Genomic DNA, 20,409 nt, shown 5'->3' with positions numbered 1-20,409 from the left:
CCATGGCCCTAATATCTAGGGACGGTGTTTTGCATAAAACCTCGCTGTCCCCATCAATGTCATTGTAGAGAATGAATGTGGATATGGAATTAGAATTGTTATGGGTTTAGGGACATTGGAATTCTTGCTCTGTCATCCCTTTCTGTTTTTCCTTGCAGATTTCGAAAAGTTTTGTATTTTCATCTCTAAGTTTCTTCCCCTTTTCAATTTCTGAATATCTGTTGAAATTTCTAAATGTAAAATTTTAAACAACTGAGTCTCACTGTCTATGCTTCTTTTAGTCCACTGCCAGACCTACTCTGTACAAACGAATGCTAACACATACAAAATAAGAATAGAATTTTTCCTATGCTCAGTTCCTTACTCAAAATCAGTTTTGCTGTTTTGTTGGGTTTTTTTCCTCCCTGAGGAAAGTAATCCGGTAGAACTACATACACAGCTCCTCCAATGCTGCTTGTGGCCCCATTAAAAACTTACAGCTGAACCTGATGGGGAGAGTAAAATGAGATGTCGCCTGAAGCACATGGCTCAGCAATATGCCTGCAGCAAGCAAAGGATGGGAACAGCTCTTCTAAGGACAAGACAGGGAAGTTAATTTTGAAGAGGCAGATAGAATGCATTTCTAATAGCCACAGCACTTTCATAGCATTTTAGATAATGTCATGAGTGCATTGCCTTCTGACAACTTTTTTTTTTTAATTTCCTTTTTGATGGATGTGATTTTCCGGCTGCGGGAAAACTGCCAAGTGTGTTTAGGTGGTTGTGACACTGCAAACTGCAAACAGTTTACTTAATTTTTGTTTGTGTGTCGGTGGGGGACTGTGGTCTTCGTTCAGCTACACTAAGATTTTAAATAAAGTGACATCCTTCTGTCTACTCTTAGGGACAAAACTCAACCAAAAGAGTTATAAATAAAATAAGAAAATAATTGGCTCAGAACTTAAATATTCTTACTGTATCTGTTAAGACAACAGAGAGGTGTTAAATATAAGATTATATATACATATTCATATATATGAACATAAGAATATATATATATAGGGTCTGGGTACCTTCAGACATAGGCAAATAGTTTTCTATTTGCAACTGTCAGTGTGTCATGCTCAAGGACCATTTATTTAAAATATATATGAGTTTTTTTCAGTGCCTTTAGTGTTTCCATATGCTTCTAATGTATCAGCTGGTTACTGGATGTCAGGAAGAAAATGAATGGAACTCTGGATTGAGTATTTACATTTAAAAAAAAAGGATTTCTTTTATAGCAGTCATTTTATTTTCAGCATTCTGCCAACTGAATAACCTTAGTATGTATTGACTATAGAATTAAATTAATTAGAAAACATTTATTTGCCTCTTAAGCCATTTTTCTGAATGCAATCTATCTTCTGTTGATATTCATTTCTATACATCTACTTACAGGCTTGTGCCTGTCTACTGTATGCACACCTAAATTATTTTTTATGGATTGTTCAAAACCCACTCTATGCATTCATCTGACCATCATGGCTCACAGCTTCTGATCAGAACTTTTAGATACCCACAAAATTATTATATATCCAAAATGTAACAGTATTTTGGTTTTCTTTGTATCCCAACCTATTCACAAAAGTCACTGCATCATGAGCTTGGTTTCACAAATAAATGAATTACATCAAGGATTCATTTATCAAATGTAAGGACTTGGAAGTCTGGGGACAGACTTTTTAGTAGGGACTTTAGCAATAGGACAAGATGTAATGGTTTTAAACTAAAAGAGGGTAGATTTAGACTAGATATAAGGAAGCAATTTTTTACAGGGACGGTGGTGAAACACTGGCACAGGTTACCCAGAGAGGTAGTAGATGCCCCATCCCTGGAAACATTCAAGGTCAGGTTGGACGGGGCTCTGAGCAACTTGATCTAGTTGAAGATCAGGCTGAAAACCTGAAGTCATCTAAGCATATTAGCAATTAATGTAATTCATTTTAAAGACCTATGCAAACCGCTTGTCTTTCCTAAAACTGACAAAATATTTTAGTGAATTGGACTTAGTATGTGTTGAAAAATTGATTTCTTATTTAATAATCAGAAAATAATTGAAAGTTATGTTCTTTTCTCATGATTGCAGATGACAGCTGACCTTCACAGCAAAGCTAAATAAAGTCTGTTGTAGTAACATCAGGATGCAAAAAGTCATTTCTGTCCTCTCCTATTTTCTCTTTAACTACAACGTCAGGTAAAATGAAATAACTATTTAAAATATCTAAGCACATAAGACATATAAGACATATTTATCTTCCTAAAGATAAGTGTGACACTTCCTCCCCACCCCCTAAGTTGTCAGGAACCTCTCCCAATCCCTGCAATGGAAAGCTGCCTCATGATGACATCAGCACCCTTGGATCCATCCCATCTGATCCCATGGACTTATGTATGTCTGACATGCTTCAGTGGTCCCTAAATCTATCTTCCTCTGTTGTGGGAATAGCTTCTCTCCCACAGCTCTGCTGCCAGGCTAAGGCATTTGGCAGACTGGGGCAAAGAAGGCACCGAGTACCTTATTCTCACTATGTCCTTAGCCACAAGGTCCCCTCCCCACTGAGAAGCTTCTTTATCTTTCCTTTTGTTATCAATGTACTTAAGGAAGCACTTCTTGTTGCTCCTTATGTCCCTCAGCAATATAAATCCCAGCTGGTATTTGACTTTGCTAATTCTATCCCTTTCATACTTGAAGGTTCAGGCAACATCTCCATATCCCTCCTGGGTCATACATCCTGGTAGGAGTTCAGAGCCACGATGTGTAACCCCATCTGAACCTCTCAACTTGATTCTCTTCTATGTGGGGTGATGCCCTGGGAAAACTCAAGAGTTTAGGACCAGGGTGTTCACTAAGAGAGATTTTCCTTCCTGCCCTTAAGGTATCCTGTATCAGACAGAACTACCTACTTCAGCACTGACTTTGGTAGTGGCTTGACTGGATAAGATGATGTCATTAACCAACACTAGGAATCTATGGTCATATTAGAATAAAAACACATCTTACTATAACTGATTAATATGTTACAAACAGTTCAGAAAAAACCAGTGAATTATTTAAAAAAAAATAAAAAAAAACACCTTTAAAATACATAGCCTCCTTCAAATTACTGTAGTCACATCCCACTAGAGTACTCAAACATATATAATAAAATTTAAAAAAAGTATCCATTGCTGATAAAAGTCCTGTAGAATACTTGGTCATCTACAATTTCAAGATCAAAAAGCACTCTGGATAATTTAGATTTTTCATATATCATCCAATTAAATTTCAAACTAGAGATTGTCCTAGTGTTATTGGAATAAATTACACTGCCTACCTTTTACCATCCCCATATCTGATTAAAGATCATGTCCCTGGAGAAAAAGAACTGTTAAATCATCTTTATGCTTCATTGGGAATTAGTTATAATACCCATTGAATGTGAACATTTAATTAATTTGATTTTTTCATCTGATGCAGTGGTCTTTGCCATGCTTTGCTAAGCCATCAGCTGATCCTGTTTCACAGTATATTCTTATCTTCAGTCATACTGGTTAGGTCCAGATTTTGTACATCTTGCAGCATACTAATTGGTTATTGCTCTTTCTTCTTAATTTGTACTGTCTTCTGTGCCAATAACAACATTAATAACAGTAAAGCCCTGTTTTGAGAAGGATGTTGGACTACATGACCTCCAGAAGCCCTCCTAATCTAATTTTTTCTGTGATTCTCTGAGTTAACACTAATGGGGCTCAAAACACTAACAAATCTCACTCACTAATTCATGCTCACATAAATACAATGCAGCTTTTCACTAATCATATGCCAGCTGTATCTAGGTAGATAAAAGCAGTAGGTAACACTAAACTATGCGCTGACCTCTGGGTTACTTATAGACTAAATACTGTGTAATAATTTAAGTAAACTGCCATAACACTACATAAGACTGTTCATATGTTTTTTAAAAACACTACTATGGTGAAACCCTAACTGCAATAAATTAGAAGAATAGCATTCACAGAGACTGAGGGAATTTTTTGAAGGATATTCTGCCCAAGAAAAGAAACACAACAGAAGAAAACCCCAAGAAAAGAAAAAAGAAAAGAAAAAGGAAAAGAAAAAAGAAAAAAGAAAAAAGAAAAGAAAAAAGAAAAAAGAAAAAAGAAAAAAGAAAAAAGAAAAAAGAAAAAAGAAAAAAGAAAAAAGAAAAAAGAAAAAAGAAAAAAGAAAAAAGAAAAAAGAAAAAAGAAAAAAGAAAAAAGAAAAAAGACGCAGGAACAGGTCACCAGTAAATGTTGAAAGAACTAAAAAAGAAGTCAGCAGTAGAAAATACCTTTGTAAAAGGTCAGCTGAAGCTGAGTTCAAAAGCTTTTTAGGGTCTGGACAGTGTGATTCCCCACTGGATTAAAAGTTATTTGCAATACATACCATAAAGGAGAGCTGCAAGAGTAGTTTTAATCCACCTTTTCACATAGCAACACTAAAACCTCTGAAAGACTTCAAGTCACAAGACAAACGCGGAAGCACGGATGGCCTTTCACAGCCATGTGGGCAAGAAATGCTTCTGAAGCTAAACCCCAGATTGCTTCCTACTCAGCCCTACTCAAGGCACTACTCGGGTGCAGAACGACAGAGTAAATGACGCATGAAATGGGAGGCTTCAATTCTGAAACTCTGCAGCTTTGCCATACTTATGCCAAGTACTAAAAACTAGAGATGTTAATGAAGAGAACTGCAGGAAAGGATTACACTGGGTACAGTCAGAAAGCTTTATACTTTGTAGAATAGACTGATCATCCATTTACAAACACCTACAAATTAAATGCTTTATATTAGATATGGTTGTCTTCTTCAGTCTATTTTTTTTTTCATCTATTCTCCAAAAAACAACAGGGACAGAGCATGTTGAGAATAGGTATGCGGAAAGGCCAGGGAAAGTGTTTGGGACTTTTGTGGATGATATTGGGCAGTTCAGAAATACTCTCATTTGCAGAGTCAGGGCGGGAACGGGTGAGGATCTGCACTTCAGATCACTTTAAACTACAGGGAACTCCCTGAAAATCCCCAAACAGTGCAACGCATAGAGTATTTCCTGTTTGGGGATATATTTGGAATCACAAGCCACTCTGAGGGTATCTCCAAGAAAGCCAATATGGTATTATGTCTCCCAGTAGAGCAGCATTTCAGGTCATCTAAGGAAAGCAAAACTACATATTAACTGCCAATCAACTAACAACAATTGTATACACTTCCCAGAATGGGTGTCTCCTTTGTCTCATATACAAACTGAATATTAAAGCCAATTTTGTAATTATAATATTTACCTCAGCCATACCTATGATGAAGGGTTCATTTGGTCATTTGTTTCATCCGAGATATGAATAAGCAGTAGATCAGCAGAACCAGAGGACACACCTATCATCACATTGTCTTTCTTTTTTTAACTACTTAAACTTGAAAACAGATTTTGGTGATTTAGCTATCTTGAGACTTAATAGTAAATCTTACTAAAATATAAATTTTTCATTCCAGTTTTCTTGATCTGACGTGCAATTTTCATAACCTACTTCTACCTTCAATCAATCATGAAAACATCAGATTCAGTCACTTGTTTTGTTTTGTATCACTTAAAAATATCAATGTGACCAGCACATTTCAAAGTGACATGTCAAAACACTCATACAATGTTGCTATCTATAATCAGGCAACAATGTGCTTGCTAAAAATCACTACTTCAAACGCTATAAACATCCTATAACAAGTTCAACTTTTGGAGTTGCTTTTATTTACCAATAAATAATTACATTGCATTCACTGCAATTGTTATCACTCATGCATTTGATATTAGTAGGAAATATCCTAAAGGAAGAAATTTTCCATTAAACTGATGAATCACTAGCTTTAGGGCTCAATTCTGATCTTTGGTGTGGCATAAACTTAGCCTCCGTGGGGTCACTTCAAGCACTGCTCTTTTGTGCAAATTTGCCTTCAAGGTTGGATTCTCCAAATTAAGAACATCCTCATCTTTTTTAGGACACTGACAACTATAGTTATCACCCATGTCATTATTATTTCATAACTCTGTTTCACAGGTAGGAGATAGCTTTGGGGCAGTCATATATTTCTTTATCATGTATTTTTCATTGCAGCCTCAAACGTATATTCATTTGGGAGAAGAGAAGACTTGCACAAATTTGAATAAAGGAATATAAACCTGACACCTATTTTTTTAACCAGAATACTAAAAAAAAAAAATAAAAGAAGAGAAAAAAAACCCAAGAACCCCTGCTCCCTGTGGCAATAGATCATTATAATTTCAATAGGAAGCTCAAAGGAATGCCTTTTCTCCCTATGGGTTGGACTCAGGCTTACCTATAATGCCTTGAAAAGGAAAGATCTGACACATCTCCCAGTGATACTTGGTAAAAGGCACACATTTCTCAGTGAACAATGCAAAAAGTCCGGGTACTAAAGCAACCAGTGTCAATCATGCCCTCACTGTCAGTTCCAATGCTTATTTTCCAAAGAATGGCATCCAAATCACACTGTTAGAAATGATAACACTGGATTCCAGATGTGAAAGAGGAAAGTACACAGAAAAAAAAAAAAAATGGAGTATGCATATTCCTAAAAGACCTGGAAGTCAAGGTACCATGAAATTACTAGAAATAAGAGCAATAAGTCTTCTTGTATGAAAGGGATGAACATCAGAGGTAAGGCCAAAGAACATAAAAATATAGTTTTCCTGCTTATTACTCCTCCCCATATATTAAAGATAAGATGCTTTGTGATATCTTATAACAGGATTTTTCCACACCTTCACTACAGCGAGAAGTGTATATTTTAACTATAAACATTATATTTGTTATACACTACAGTGAGAGGGATACAACACCCCAAAGTGAAATTACTTTGTTACATTAAAAAAACCATAAAATATGGATCCACCTTTTTAGGGCAGTTCATTTTCAAATATATTAATTCAAATGGAAATTTTTCAATGTAGGTACCAAAGTAAGTATGTTCTAGGATATCTAGAACATAATTTATAAGAGTAACATCTATGAATAAGTTGCATATTTGAGAAGCATAAGACAGAGGCTTGGAATACTCTCAGGAATCAAAAAAATCCAGCAACCAGGCAGTAGTTTCTGAAAATGGAAATCAGTTAGGACATCTATGGGAATCTACCAAATTTTTCCTTCTTCATTTCATAAAATTTTAAATGTATTACAGACTTAATAACTAATTCCAAGTCCTTCCTGCCAGTACCAAAAAATATAGGTTAATATTCAAGATATATATGAATAAAAATTAACATATAGTTGAAAAATATGGCATTTATTACAGATTAGAAATTCCTGTTCTAATGAAACTTCTCTAAGGAGTTAAAAATGTTCACTATATGGGTGTATCAAGAGTCCTACTCTGACAGTGTTTCATAATTCATACTAGGACAAATTTTCTTTCACTCTTATAGCTTAGGTCAGTCTGAGAGCAAACTACCCTGGCAAAATGTCTCCCTTGTCTACATAAAAAAAGTCTAGAACAGGGCATTTGTCTGTATAGCTAATACCAGTTACAGTGATAAGGAAAAAATCACACAAAACAACGCCAACAAAATCCATGTCATATCACTAAGAATCAGAAAAAATTTGGCACAGATGCTGGCTAAGTTGTCAGAGTTCAAATTAAAAAAATCTCCATCAAACATCAGTCAACTAATATTTCAATCTATTTATAAACTTAGCCATTAGCCCATTTCAGTATCATGATTCTCCAAGAATGTACAAAAGATCATCTAAACCGAGTGCTAAGTGGTGTTTTCCAGTGAAATTTTCACATGCCTAACTCTAACACATACCATCAAGAGACGCGACATTAGACAGAAAATATGCTAACTAGATATGTAAATCTATGCAAATATTATTTAATCAGAGACCTGCAATACCTTGTCCTGCTGAAAAACCTTGGTAGGTTCAGAAGGAGAAGAAAATTAATCTAAAAATAGCTGCAGCTCACACACGTGAACAACAGCAACAACAAAAATAATCCCTGAAGAGACTTGCTATACGCACAAGGGCTACTTGTTGGTGCCTTCTTGAGTGCAGGGGTGTCTAAATCAGTTATTGTCTAGTTATCTAACTGTGCTTTCCAATCTATATGAAATATACTTTGCCCACTTACTTATAAGAGAGAATGGCTGAGGCAAATACTTTATGGCTCATTTTAACAAATTTTTGAGCATCAAAGAAGTAAAGAACAAAAAGAAGCTAAAAAGCAACACGACATATCATAATTGTGACTGTAGCTATTTCACATAGTTACCTGTGATGTTATAATGTCAAACCATATTAGCTGTCATACAATGAAAGCAGAGGGAATAAGAGCACCACAAAACTTTAAATAAGGAAGTTAGCTGGCTACTATCACTAGGTTGCCCCATTGTAAAAGGAGACTAGGTCTTCTACAGCCTAGCACTTAAGCTCATCCTAAATTATTTGAGATTAATTTCCCAGTGGAAGTGCCTATTCTTCACCGTGTATGAAAGATGGAAAAAATTAGTAGCTTCAGCCTAGGAAAAAAAAGGATGCTCTAAAATCCACCTATAGGTAAAACCATATGGTAGGATATTGATTTTGTTGTTTGTATGCTGGCATCCAGAGCCAGTCAAAGCACTGAGATAACAACTCCTCTTACACAGGCAGATACAAGGGCAATTTCTAAAGGTATGTATTATCAGAATAAAGTTTAAAAAGCTTCCAAAACCAGAGGAAATTTGTATCTGCTGGATGATATGTCATAGGTAAAGTAATCCCCAACCCAGTCTTCTCTATACTGTCACAGCAGGTCTACCCATTTTTTGAACACTTCCAGGGATGGTGACTCCACCACCTCTCTGGGCAGCCTGTTCCAATGCTTGACCACCCTTTCCGTAAAGAAATTTTTCCTAATTTCCAATCTAAACCTCCCCTGACACAGCTTGAGCCCATTTCCTCTCGTCCTGTTGCTAACCACATGGGAGAAGAGCCCAACACCCACCTCACTACAACCTCCTTTCAGGGAGTTGTAGAGAGCAATAAGGTCTCCCCTCAGCCTCCTCTTCTCCAGGCTAAACAACCCCAGTTCCCTCAGCCTCTCCTCAGAACGCCTGTGCTCCAGACCCTTCACCAGCTTTGTTGCCCTTCTCTGGACACGCTCCAGCACCTCAAGGTCCTTCTTGTATTGAGGGGCCCAAAACTGGACACAGTATTCCAGGTGCGGCCTCACCAGCGCCGAGTACAGGGCCACAATCACCTCCCTGCTCCTGCTGGCCACACTATTCCTGATATAGGCCAGGATGCTGTTGGCCTTCTTGGCCACCTGGGCACACTGCTGGCTCATGTTCAGCCGGCTGTCAACCAACACCCCCAGGTCCTTTTCAGCCAGGCAGCTTTCCAGCCACTCTTCCCCAAGCCTGTAGCGTTGCATGGGGTTGTTGTGACCGAAGTGCAGGACCCGGCACTTGGCCTTGTTGAACCTCATACAGTTGGCCTGGGCCCATCGATGCAGCCTGTCCAGGTCCCTCTGCAGGGCCATCCTACCCTCCAGCAGATCGACACTCCCACCCAACTTGGTGTCATCTGCAAACTTACTGAGGGTACACTCAATCCCCTCATCCAGATCATCGATAAAGATATTAAACAAGGCTGGCCCCAAAACAGAGCCCTGGGAACACCGCTCATGACCGGCTGCCAACTGGACTTAACTCCATTCACCACTACCCTCTGGGCTCGGCCTCCCAACCAGTTTTTTACCCAGCGAAGACTACGCCCGTCCAAGCCATGAGCTGCCAGCTTCCCAAGGAGAATATTATGGGAGACTGTGTCAAAAGCTTTACTGAAGTCCAGGTAAATGACATCCACAGCTTTTCCTTCATCTACCAGGTGGGTCACCAGGTCATAAAAGGAGATCAGGTTGGTCAAGCAGGACCTGCCTTTCATGAACCCATGCTGGTTGGGCCTGATCCCCTGGGTGACCTGCACATGCCTGTTGAGTTCACTCAATATGAACCTCTCCATAATCTTTCCCGGCACCGAGGTCAGGCTGACAGGCCTGTAGTTCCCCGGGTCCCCTTCCGGCCCTTCTTGTGGACGGGCGTCACATTGGCAAGCCTCCAGTCATCAGGGACCTCCCCTGTTAACCAGGACTGCTGATAGGTGATGGGAAGTGGCTTGGTGAGCTCCTCTGCCAGCTCCCTCAGTACTCTCGGGTGGATCCCATCTGGCCCCATAGACTTGTGAGCATCCAGGTGGCATAGCAGGTCGCTAACTGCTTCCTCCTGGACTATGAGGGCTCCATTCTGGTCCCCGTCCCTATCTTCTAGCTCAGGGGTCTGAGTACCCTGGGGATGACTGGTCTGGCTGTTAAACACAGAGGCAAAGAATTAGGAATACCATCTAAACCATGTGGCAAGGACAGCTTATTAGTTTTAAAAGATATCTCCCTGCAAGTTTTATAAAGTAATAAAAAACTTTTTGCATATTTAAAACAGCCATAGGCATGCTCCAGATTGCTTCCCTCTAGTGGAACCCATACATTGACCCCAGTCATGGAGTGAATTCACATTTTGTGCAAGTACTTACTCCTTAAAAGGACTCATAATTCTAGAGCCTTCATGTTAATTCAGTAATATAAAATAAAAAAGTGCTACTATCACTTAGTACAAGATCAATAAATGCAGAAGAAGTAGTGCACTGTTAGTCATGACTGCAATCCAACATGGGACTGCATGAAGGAAATCTAATCAATCACTTGTGCAAATTAGGGACACAACTTTTGCCAGGAGATGCAACTGGCTGCTCCCAATTAAAGCCTAATGAGTAACACTTAGGCAGGAGCAGAAAACTTCCAGTGGTGTGGCTGATTTCATGTTAAAGAAACATTTGTTTGTTTATATATAATACTTAGTCCTTTCAATTAAATCACTGAAAAAATTCAGTTTTCTTTTCCTTAGGCTGTTGTAGCCTGTGCAGGAAGGAGTTTATAAAACCATGACACTAAAAAAGGTAGAAAAGGAGCAAGATGCAAAGAGGAGATGAGAGAAACATTAAGGGAGGAATCCAGAAAGAATGAAAATTCAGCAATCAAGCAATTCAGTGCATAGTGGAGAGGTGGATTACCCGAACACATGGAAACACAAAAATTACGTTTAGAAAGAATCTATAAAGAAGTTCTCTAGAAATAAAATGGAGACCAGTACAAAAAAGAGGAAAGAACTGAACAGTGAAGGAAAAGTGACTATGAATAGGGTGGGGTACAAAGGACAAGAGACAACAGGCAAAGAAATATTCAAACTTATGGGAAAGGGCATCTTAATGTGGTACCACTCAGTTGTCCAATAAAAGCACTGCAGCATTTGTCCAAATACGACACAAGCAGTTGACACCTGCAAATTAAAGTGCACGACACAGACTGCAATATATCAAACTGAAAGGGTTCTGGGGAATAGGACAGTGAATGAAAACCTGGGAGACCTCTATTAAATTACAAGTTTGGCCATTATCTTCCTATGAGATATGAAAAATGGGAATGTAATACCTCCTATCTTGTTGTGAGGGTTAAACTCATTAATTATCATGAACAGCTCACACATTACATACAGCATTGTGGGGGAAATAAGCAAGTAGAATCTAATTGCTGTTGTAGGATAAAGAGTACAAAAGATTTATTACTGATTGATGGACTAAGGGGTTACAAATTGATTGTTTTATCTGAGAGACTGAGAAATCCAAAGGCCCAAGAATGATTGGTCTTCATGTGCTTTTTTTTTTTTTTTAAGTCTGAGCAAACACAGTCAATAGATTCAAAAAGGCCCACTGAGGCAGCAGAAGAAAAATGAGAGAAAAGGATCTCCTGAATGCAGTACATAACAGGAAGAAGGGAAGCAAACTATACTGCAGCATATTAACATACACCAGAAAAAATACACAGAATTTAAGCTAGAGGAGGGTTCCTCTGATAAAGCTGTAATGTTAAAAGGATGAATGAAGACAAATAAAAACTGGCAGGCAGGACCTGCGAGATTAATTTCTTCTAATTCTTCAACATCTAAAAGTTTTAGATCTAAAATGGTCCACTACAGGAACCTGGTCAACAGAGAGAAACACACATCTAGAAGTGAGTCAGCTGACCTTAGACATCTATCTCAAAATGAACTGAACAGCTCTCTAGAGGTATCCACAGTGACTAGCTTAGATATCTAATGTTAATAAATAAATTTCTGCTACTAATTATTCCTACTTGTACTGAAAGAGAAATATAGTATCATGTCCTGTGAGTAAATGAAGGCGCACAGCATGAAAGAGAAAAAAATATGAACACAGCAAAGGATGGATGGCAAAAAGCAGTTTTACTAGCCAGTGCTTCAGCGATGATTCTATTAAAATCTCTCTCTATAAAAAAAAGATGCCACCTAAGTCCTCTCAAGCATTTTTTCAGGCAGGAGCAGGGGAGAAGAGTCTGTGGTGTTTGCATGCGTAGTTGAGACCTGGATGCAGGTTTTATAAAAAAAAAAAATCAGTATCAGATCACTGACCAGCTTATCCTTATCGTTTACCTTTTCAAGTTAGATTACTGATCACAATGACAGCACAGACAAAAATACAGCTATTTTCACACTGAGTGTGATTTATCAAAAAGTATTTAACTGATTCTTACCACCTTAATGAGACGCAAATCATCTGTAAGCATACCCACAACTTTTTATTCCCAACAAAGTGCTAAAATTAGAATAAAAATTTTTCTTGGATTCCTAATCTGCATTTATCCAATCAGCCTCAACTTTGCTGATGAAGGAAAAGAATTCCTAAATTTTACATTTTTTTAAGAAATATTTGCATAAAAATTTTAAGAGTGAAAAACTCAAGACTTTTTTAGAAGGTGCATGTTAGTGGTTCCTGAAATATTGGGCCTTTTAAAGGGATCTAAACCTGCATGTATAAATTATATGTCTAAAATAATTGTTCTTTTTCTATAATATAAATAAGATTTATTTGGTTTATTAAGAACTAATACTGATATTGCAGCTGAAGGAGGATAACTTATTAGCATCATTGTGAAACATTCATCTTTTCTGAATAGCAAGAATCATAGAATCATAGAATCGTTTAGGTTGGAAAAGACCTTTAAGATCATCCAGTCCAACTGTAAACCTCACACTGCCAAGTCCACCACTAAACCGTGTCCCTAAGTGCCACATCTACAGGTATTTAAAAATACCTCCAGGGATGGAGACTCAATCGCTTCAAAGAGTTCAAAAAGACATAAAAAGAAATAAAACTGAAACAGAAATACAAATAGGACACCTGGTGGAATAAATTGTTTTGTTTTGTTTTGTTTTGTTTTGTTCTGTTTTGTTCTGTTTTGTTCTGTTTTGTTTTGTTTTGTGGCGTGAAAAAAAATACCTGAGGCAAGTCAAAGAAAATGAGAGTAAACTCTGGAACAGTATCTTCTTTCCTGCCTTGCCTAAGAGATGTGGATTTATGTTGTAGAGTAGTCACCTCAAGACCTTTCCCAACACTATTTAATCATAACAGATACAGCAGGGTCTTTTACTTCACACCATAATCTACCATCACTATATGGTACATTTAGATTCAAAATCTAATGTTTAAGCTTTGTAATTCTGTTTCCAGAAGTGATTAGCACCTGCAGTCCTAGTGAATTTAATCAGAAGAGACCAATATCTTTCAAATTTAGGTTACTTTTAATGAATTTTACTTAAAGCATGCAAATGTTAAAACTCAGGACAGTAGACTTTGTTGTATCTGAATTTCAGTACTTGTAACTCTATATAAGCATATCAAATAGTTCTGCTTGACATGATCTATGTACCTTCTTTAATCGCCTTACAGCAGAAGCATCAATTACAGTAGTGATGCCATCAATCTCTAAAAAATACTTGATTAAAAAGTGCAAATGAAGCATGCTGGCAATTCTGATTAATACATTTACAAAATTTTTTCTATGGTTTTATAAATCAAATCTATAATGAAGACAAGCAGTTGTATTATCTCAAGTGAAGGTGAGGATAACTTGTCTTCTCCCCAGAAGACATTAAGATTTTTAATAGTTAAAGCAAGATAGGAAACTTCAAACCACTTAAAGCAAGAGTTTTAGTAGAACCAGGAATTGAAATATCGTACATTTTGTCTAAATCTTGGGACTGGATTTTCAATTTCCCCCAACCTTATTACAGTCATATGAGTGATCATGAAGTGCATGAAAATAGTTATTTGGTAACGTTTTACATCGGCTTTCCCCTCATGTAAAAAAATTCTTACAAAGAATACAGAACAAGATAATATGAGCTTGGAAAACAGGGCCAGAAAACGGTTCCTTCAGAGTAAAGTAAATTATTTACATTTATCATTTTGATTCTCCAGTCCTATAATTATGATTTTATTACATTTCAAAAAGTGAATGATACTGCTGCCAGGATCTTCCTTCTACCAGCACACTCCCTGCCTGATCAGTAACTCAGACTGTATGAGGGAAGACAGACTCTTGAGAATTATAACATAAAATATCATCTGGTTCTTGAGGAAACTTTTGAAGACATTTCTAAGTTTCTTGGTTTCTTGCTTCTGCAAAATACTTAAATGCCAGACGTAGAGTTTCATTAGTATTTTCAATCCCTTAATTTTCTGAGATTACATGCAATGAAACAAAAAGAAACATATTACTTACATCATTCTGATCATCTTTTGCATTGTAATAGATTATATCATTATTCTGTAAGAGAAAGAAAAGTAATTCTGTTATTTTGAAAGTAGAGAATAAGGTTTACTAGCAAAAATTGGTACTAAAATACATTTTAAAATAAATCCGCATTTCTTTATGCATACTCTTTGAAGTATGACAGAATCAGACCTTTGCTTGCTCTCTGTTGCATGTCATATTTCCCATGCTTGTGTTTAACTTCATTCATTTAATGCTTCTTCCCTGATAAACTACATATGTCACTCAAAAAGCCAGCTAGAAAAAGTACAGACAATGTTGGACAAAATCCAGGGCTCATAAAAGACTTCCGTAAACTGTTTCTTTTACAGACATATGACTCTTTCACTATGCAATTAGATGATTTATGCACCATGACATCTAGCAGGCAATAGATACAACAACTAAGCATGGGAATTCTTAAGTTGGTTAAGTATTTCTTGCATACACGTTTATTGTTTTATTCACCTCCCATGGTGAAAATAAAATCTGGGAAAACACATCACAGGAGAGCCTGGCTGTTGTAGCATAGAGTGGATCCTGGCAGCTCTGTGGAAACGCTGTACCGTGTAATTCAAGCAAAGCAGTGAAGGAGAAGATTACTAGTTGCCATTACTAAATCAGTCAGAAGCTTCATTCAGTGTAACACCTACAGCAGTTTGGTAATTGGGGTATTTCCTATGGAATACGGTTTTGTTTTCTCTTGAAATACTTCTGAACGATTTAAAAGCCTTAAAGATTTCGGTTCACTGTCGTAGCTTTCCATTAAACAGGATTGCTGTAATGTGCCCTATACTTTTTTGAATTAATGTAAACAATTGTTATGTGTATTTCTGTATGAAATAGACATATATATGTACATAGCATTTTTTAAGTCCCATTACAGATTTTGAATAAAGTTACATTTCTTCACTTCCAGCAGCTTGTTTAAAATAGGTGATTGCTGTTAATCTCCAAAAATAAACTTAATTTATATTTTCAGTTCTGTTTATGGTAATATCTTTGGATTTATGTATCTAAATAAAAAGTGGACCACAAAAATGTTTTTTATTTTATAAAGACCAACAGGAAAGAATGATCTCAGTAATAATTTTTCAAGTGGGTCAGCTAACAGTTATTACTTACATGTGCTACAAGGTAATGCAGTTCATCTTTATAAACCATCATTTTCCTCACTTCATAAATAATGACAACATTCATTCTCCTTTGTGACCTTTTTGAGATCCAAACATGAAATATATTACAGATGAGCTAAATGCCATTTTGAGGTAAATGCTGTTAACATGAAGTCATCCTCTTTCCTTTTCCCTCAAAATGCACTTTTCCACTTCTCCATCGAGACACTGTTCTTCTACCCGCAGGTCTGTTGGTTTTGTATCAGTACCTGGGTAACTAAGCCAGACTTCAGTGTGTTACAGACACAGGGGGAAATTCCCTTCATCTTTAAAGACCAAAGCTAATTGCTTATTCACTTCATTGTTGTAAAGAAAAGACCATGTAAAAGACCATGCGTGTGGAAGCCTTCGAGTAAGTTGGAAGCGGCAAAAGATTCGATTTTCTTCAGATCCTCTTTACTTTGTACACGGTTGTGTACAAAATAACTGTTCTGTAAATAAATTGATCTGTTCAAAGAGCCATGTGATTCTTTAGCAGGCAGCATTTAAAACTGAGTGGTACTAGCTGGAAATGTTAGCATAAGTGTTATCATCATCAGATGAACTGTTTAATTTAAAAAAATACATTGTTTCACTTCAGAAGATGGGAAAAGAATACTCCTTTCACCACATCTCCTTATTTTATGTTAGTTATGTTAGTTATGTTATGTTATGTTATGTTATGTTATGTTATGTTATGTTATGTTATGTTATGTTATGTTATATTAGTTATGTTATGTTAGTTATGTTATGTTACATTACAGTAGTTCCCTTGCAATCTCTTCCCTGGAAGCTTTTATTTGGGAAAAATGAGACCAGGAAAAGCAATACAGACATACTTACCTGCATATTGTGTATATATGCTTTTTGTTTAGTGGTTTCATTTTAAAAAGGAATATTTTCATAAAATACAATTCTATTAGGCCTTCTCTTGTATTGACTTTCATCTAGGTATCAGTTTATTTCCCCACCCTCTTCCCATTGCTCAAGTTTACCTTAACAGTATACCTTGTCATAGAACCATTTAATGCAGAGGATTTTTAACACTGTCCTCTATACATATAGTTCTGTTTATTTACTTAGACAAAATGATTCTTTAGCATCACAATGATATTTTCCCGTCTTTATATTTTTTATTTATTTGTTTAAACTGAGCAAAGCTGGCAGAGCATTGCTATCTACTTCTACTGGACTAACGAGCATTTTTTAAATCACCTATTAAAGAATTATGTTTCAGAAACATAATACTTTTACAAATTAATTAAAATAACCCCCCCACACCACCCCAAATGAATTAGACATTTTGTTAGGCTTTTCACATCTTGTAGCTCATTACCCTCCCTGGAGATATTACCTATACAATGCATAAACTAACACTGAAATTGGTCATGTCTCACTACTCTTAATATAGAAAATATGAGCTACACAGTGCTACAACACACTGAATGCTGTACAGTTCACAAATTAGATTCATGGATCAGTTGGATCTTTAGAGGACAATTTTTCATAATTTAACCACTTCTAGCTGACAAGAGCAAATTGCTTTGTTGCTGGTTCTCAAGCGAGTTGTTTAGTTATTTATTAACTTCTTGACACAAAGAATTTGAATCTTCCCACTGTTACACACTTCTGCCACGAGGTAATACTGAACACTTATTCAGCAAGCCTAAGATACAATGTAAATATCCTAGATATTTATTTTTGTTCTTTATCCAGTAATGCTATGACAGAGAAGGGTAAATACTCACTGTTACTTCTGTTCATGAATGAAGGGATTTAGTAAGACAGTCCTGAAGCTGAATTTATGGGAGAATGACTTTAGGAGACCATATGCATAAATTAGAAACTTTAGCATAGTATCAGTATACAAGTTTACAAAATTTATGCAGTTGGAAATGTAAAGGGTAGTTTTCACCATCATTAATTCCCCCTTCAAAGCAAACAGTTTCAGTATCTGACAAGGATATGCAAGGCATATAAAAATTACATTAAGGACCAGGTCATAAATGTTTTATTTGTGACTCTTACTATTTTCTTCTGTTCTATCCTAATAATCTTTTTTCTTCGACACTTTAATTGATATTATTGTCTGCTGAAGTTAGATTGTTCCATTGTCTTTATATTGCTTTTCAGTTTAACAGTACTTTGTTTCCCAGCTTTGGGTATAAAACAATTCCAATGGGAAACACTACATATTGGGCAGTATTAATGACTTCCTAAATTTCACCACACAGAATCCAAAGTTTCTGGTCTTTATGATATCTGTGTCTAGAGATATGAAGAAACACACAGATTATCAAATAGAAGAAAAGCATGGGAAAATACAATCTTACAGAACAACTGCAGGTGAAATTTGGATTCACACTAACACTACAGATCTATTGATTTACAGATCTATTGATTCGACTAGTTAAATGCCTAATCTCAACTCAGGATTATGTGAATGGAGCTGAAGTTGGCTTGTCATCACAGGAAATAATATTTTTTTTCAATCAAATTCTTTCAAAAACACCATAAAGGGATTAAATTGCAACAAGACATGTCTGACTCTACAGATAACTACATACAGTAAATCATGATAATATATCTATGTCATTTTGCTGGGAAAAGCTATACACTCCTCCTTTTACCAAGTGCCAAAGAAGAAAGGTCCTTGTCACCACTCCACATAATGGCTTCTGTAGGAAAACCTGCTCCTATGCTAGAATTCCAAGAATTATCCATTAAATATGGACTCCATCAACTGGTCAAACCTCTTTTTCAGTGGAAACATTGTAGGTATGATTTTTGAAGTATCTGCTTTTCCAGAAGAGATGCTTGTATTTCATCCAGGAAAGAAAAACAAAACCAAAACCAAAACAAACAAACAAAAAACCCCAACCAACCAACCAAAAAAACCAAACAAACTGGAAATCTTAAGATTTTCAAAAAACATCCAATAGAACCTATTCAGAAATGTTAATTCCACTGGAGCTGTGATTAAGATTACTTATGCTCTCAGGTCTATACATGAGGCTTCCTAGAGGCTCTAAGTAGATCCTACCTAGATCTTGTGATGTAGCCCAAAATGGTGTTAGGCATTCAGGGGGAACTGAAATGAATTCTAGAACTTTGTGAGACACTGTAGTGAACTACCTGAAAATAAATACATTTTTTTAAAAAATAGGGGGACGGGGAGAAACCATTTTTCTGCAGCTTTTCATATAGTAAGAAATTAATGTAATGTGTTTAGACAGACATCACAATTACTATTTTTTCCTAAAATATTTTATACAAAATATGCTAAAGAGGCAACATATAAAAGTTCCTTTATATTGCAGTTAACCTCCTAGCAGTGATACCTACGAGGATTATTTTGTTCTGCAGGTAATGAGGTAGAGTAAGAAACCAAAAACTGAGAAAAAACAAACCATATTACAAATATGTGTCTGATTTTGACTCTTCAGTTTAAAAATAAGTTCTTAGAATTACAGATATAAATTTGGAGAAAATTTAAAAACATAGTAATCCCACACACTTTGAAAAGACATAGAACACTAATGAAAGAACCGGGAGTCCTGCTGCTCAGCATGCAGCAGTAAAAATACTAATAATAGTGGTTTATTTCATCTTTCACAGTCATACTGGAGGAAATTGGTGTAAATGCATATAAATGCTAAAAAAATATTTCATTAAATGTTGGTAAAATTTGCTTTAATTTTAAAAAACATCATCTTATATCCCCTTGGATATAGATGTGCATTAAAAAAAGTTCACTCTAATACCTTTTGGGTAATTAAGATTTAAACCCAACCTAATAAATCCTATGACAAATAAGCCAGGTAGTTTTAGTTTAATCCCTTATATAGTCTGACATGCAGTTTAAGGCACAATTAGACTCTTCAGAAAAGAAAGCTAAATATGGCCTACCACAAATGAAAAATGTCATCTATTTCTAAAGAGAATAACTTTAGGGAATAAAAGCCTGCAAATGGGGAAAAAGGGAAAGAATGCCAACTACTACAACTTCTTTTTTTATAGCTTTGTAATTTTACATAAGTGAAATGGCACATACAAAATAAGGGGATTACCACCTAATAAGTTTTTTTTTTTTTTCCCTCTTCAGTATCCTTGAGAAGAAATACTGATTTACCTCCTGTCTGAACACTAAGTCAGGCAATAGAGTAAATCAGTTGCAATTACTGTGTCTGAACATGGACTGTAAGAAATGGGTTGGAAAGTGCATTTAAAACAGGATCTTGAAACAGGACTTAGAAACAAGATCTTTTAAAAATCAAACTTTTTTCAATAAAATAATTACAAAAATCTAACACTTCAATAACATCTCAGTCTAGAATTATTTCCCCATGTTACCCATAATTTGGGCAAATGAGTCACTTGGGTTAGATATTCTTTCCCAAAATATAATAATATAAAAGAACAACTTTCTCAGAATATTAAATTTCATACATTAATTAAAAACTTCCAGGTTTGCTCTATAATTTATGATAAGCCTTT

General features: G+C 36.1%; 1 protein-coding gene across 6 annotated transcripts in view; it reads right to left on the bottom strand.

Annotated features, from left to right (window-relative positions):
* The window catches only part of CACNA2D1 (calcium voltage-gated channel auxiliary subunit alpha2delta 1), a 451,440-nt gene that overhangs the window by 192,826 nt on the left and 238,205 nt on the right, over positions 1–20,409 (bottom strand). For all 6 annotated transcript variants that reach the window (XM_075713027.1, XM_075713021.1, XM_075712994.1 and 3 more), the window contains exon 5: positions 14,729–14,773. In XM_075713027.1, the coding sequence (XP_075569142.1) occupies positions 14,729–14,773 (45 nt within the window). The remainder of the gene's footprint in view (positions 1–14,728; positions 14,774–20,409) is intronic.

The sequence above is a fragment of the Pelecanus crispus genome, chromosome 1 (genome assembly GCF_030463565.1).
Source record: "Pelecanus crispus isolate bPelCri1 chromosome 1, bPelCri1.pri, whole genome shotgun sequence".
In the NCBI taxonomy this organism is placed as follows: Eukaryota; Metazoa; Chordata; class Aves; order Pelecaniformes; family Pelecanidae; genus Pelecanus; species Pelecanus crispus.
The sequence above is the reverse complement of the archived record's forward strand: the minus strand, read 5'-3'. Positions and strand labels throughout refer to the sequence as shown.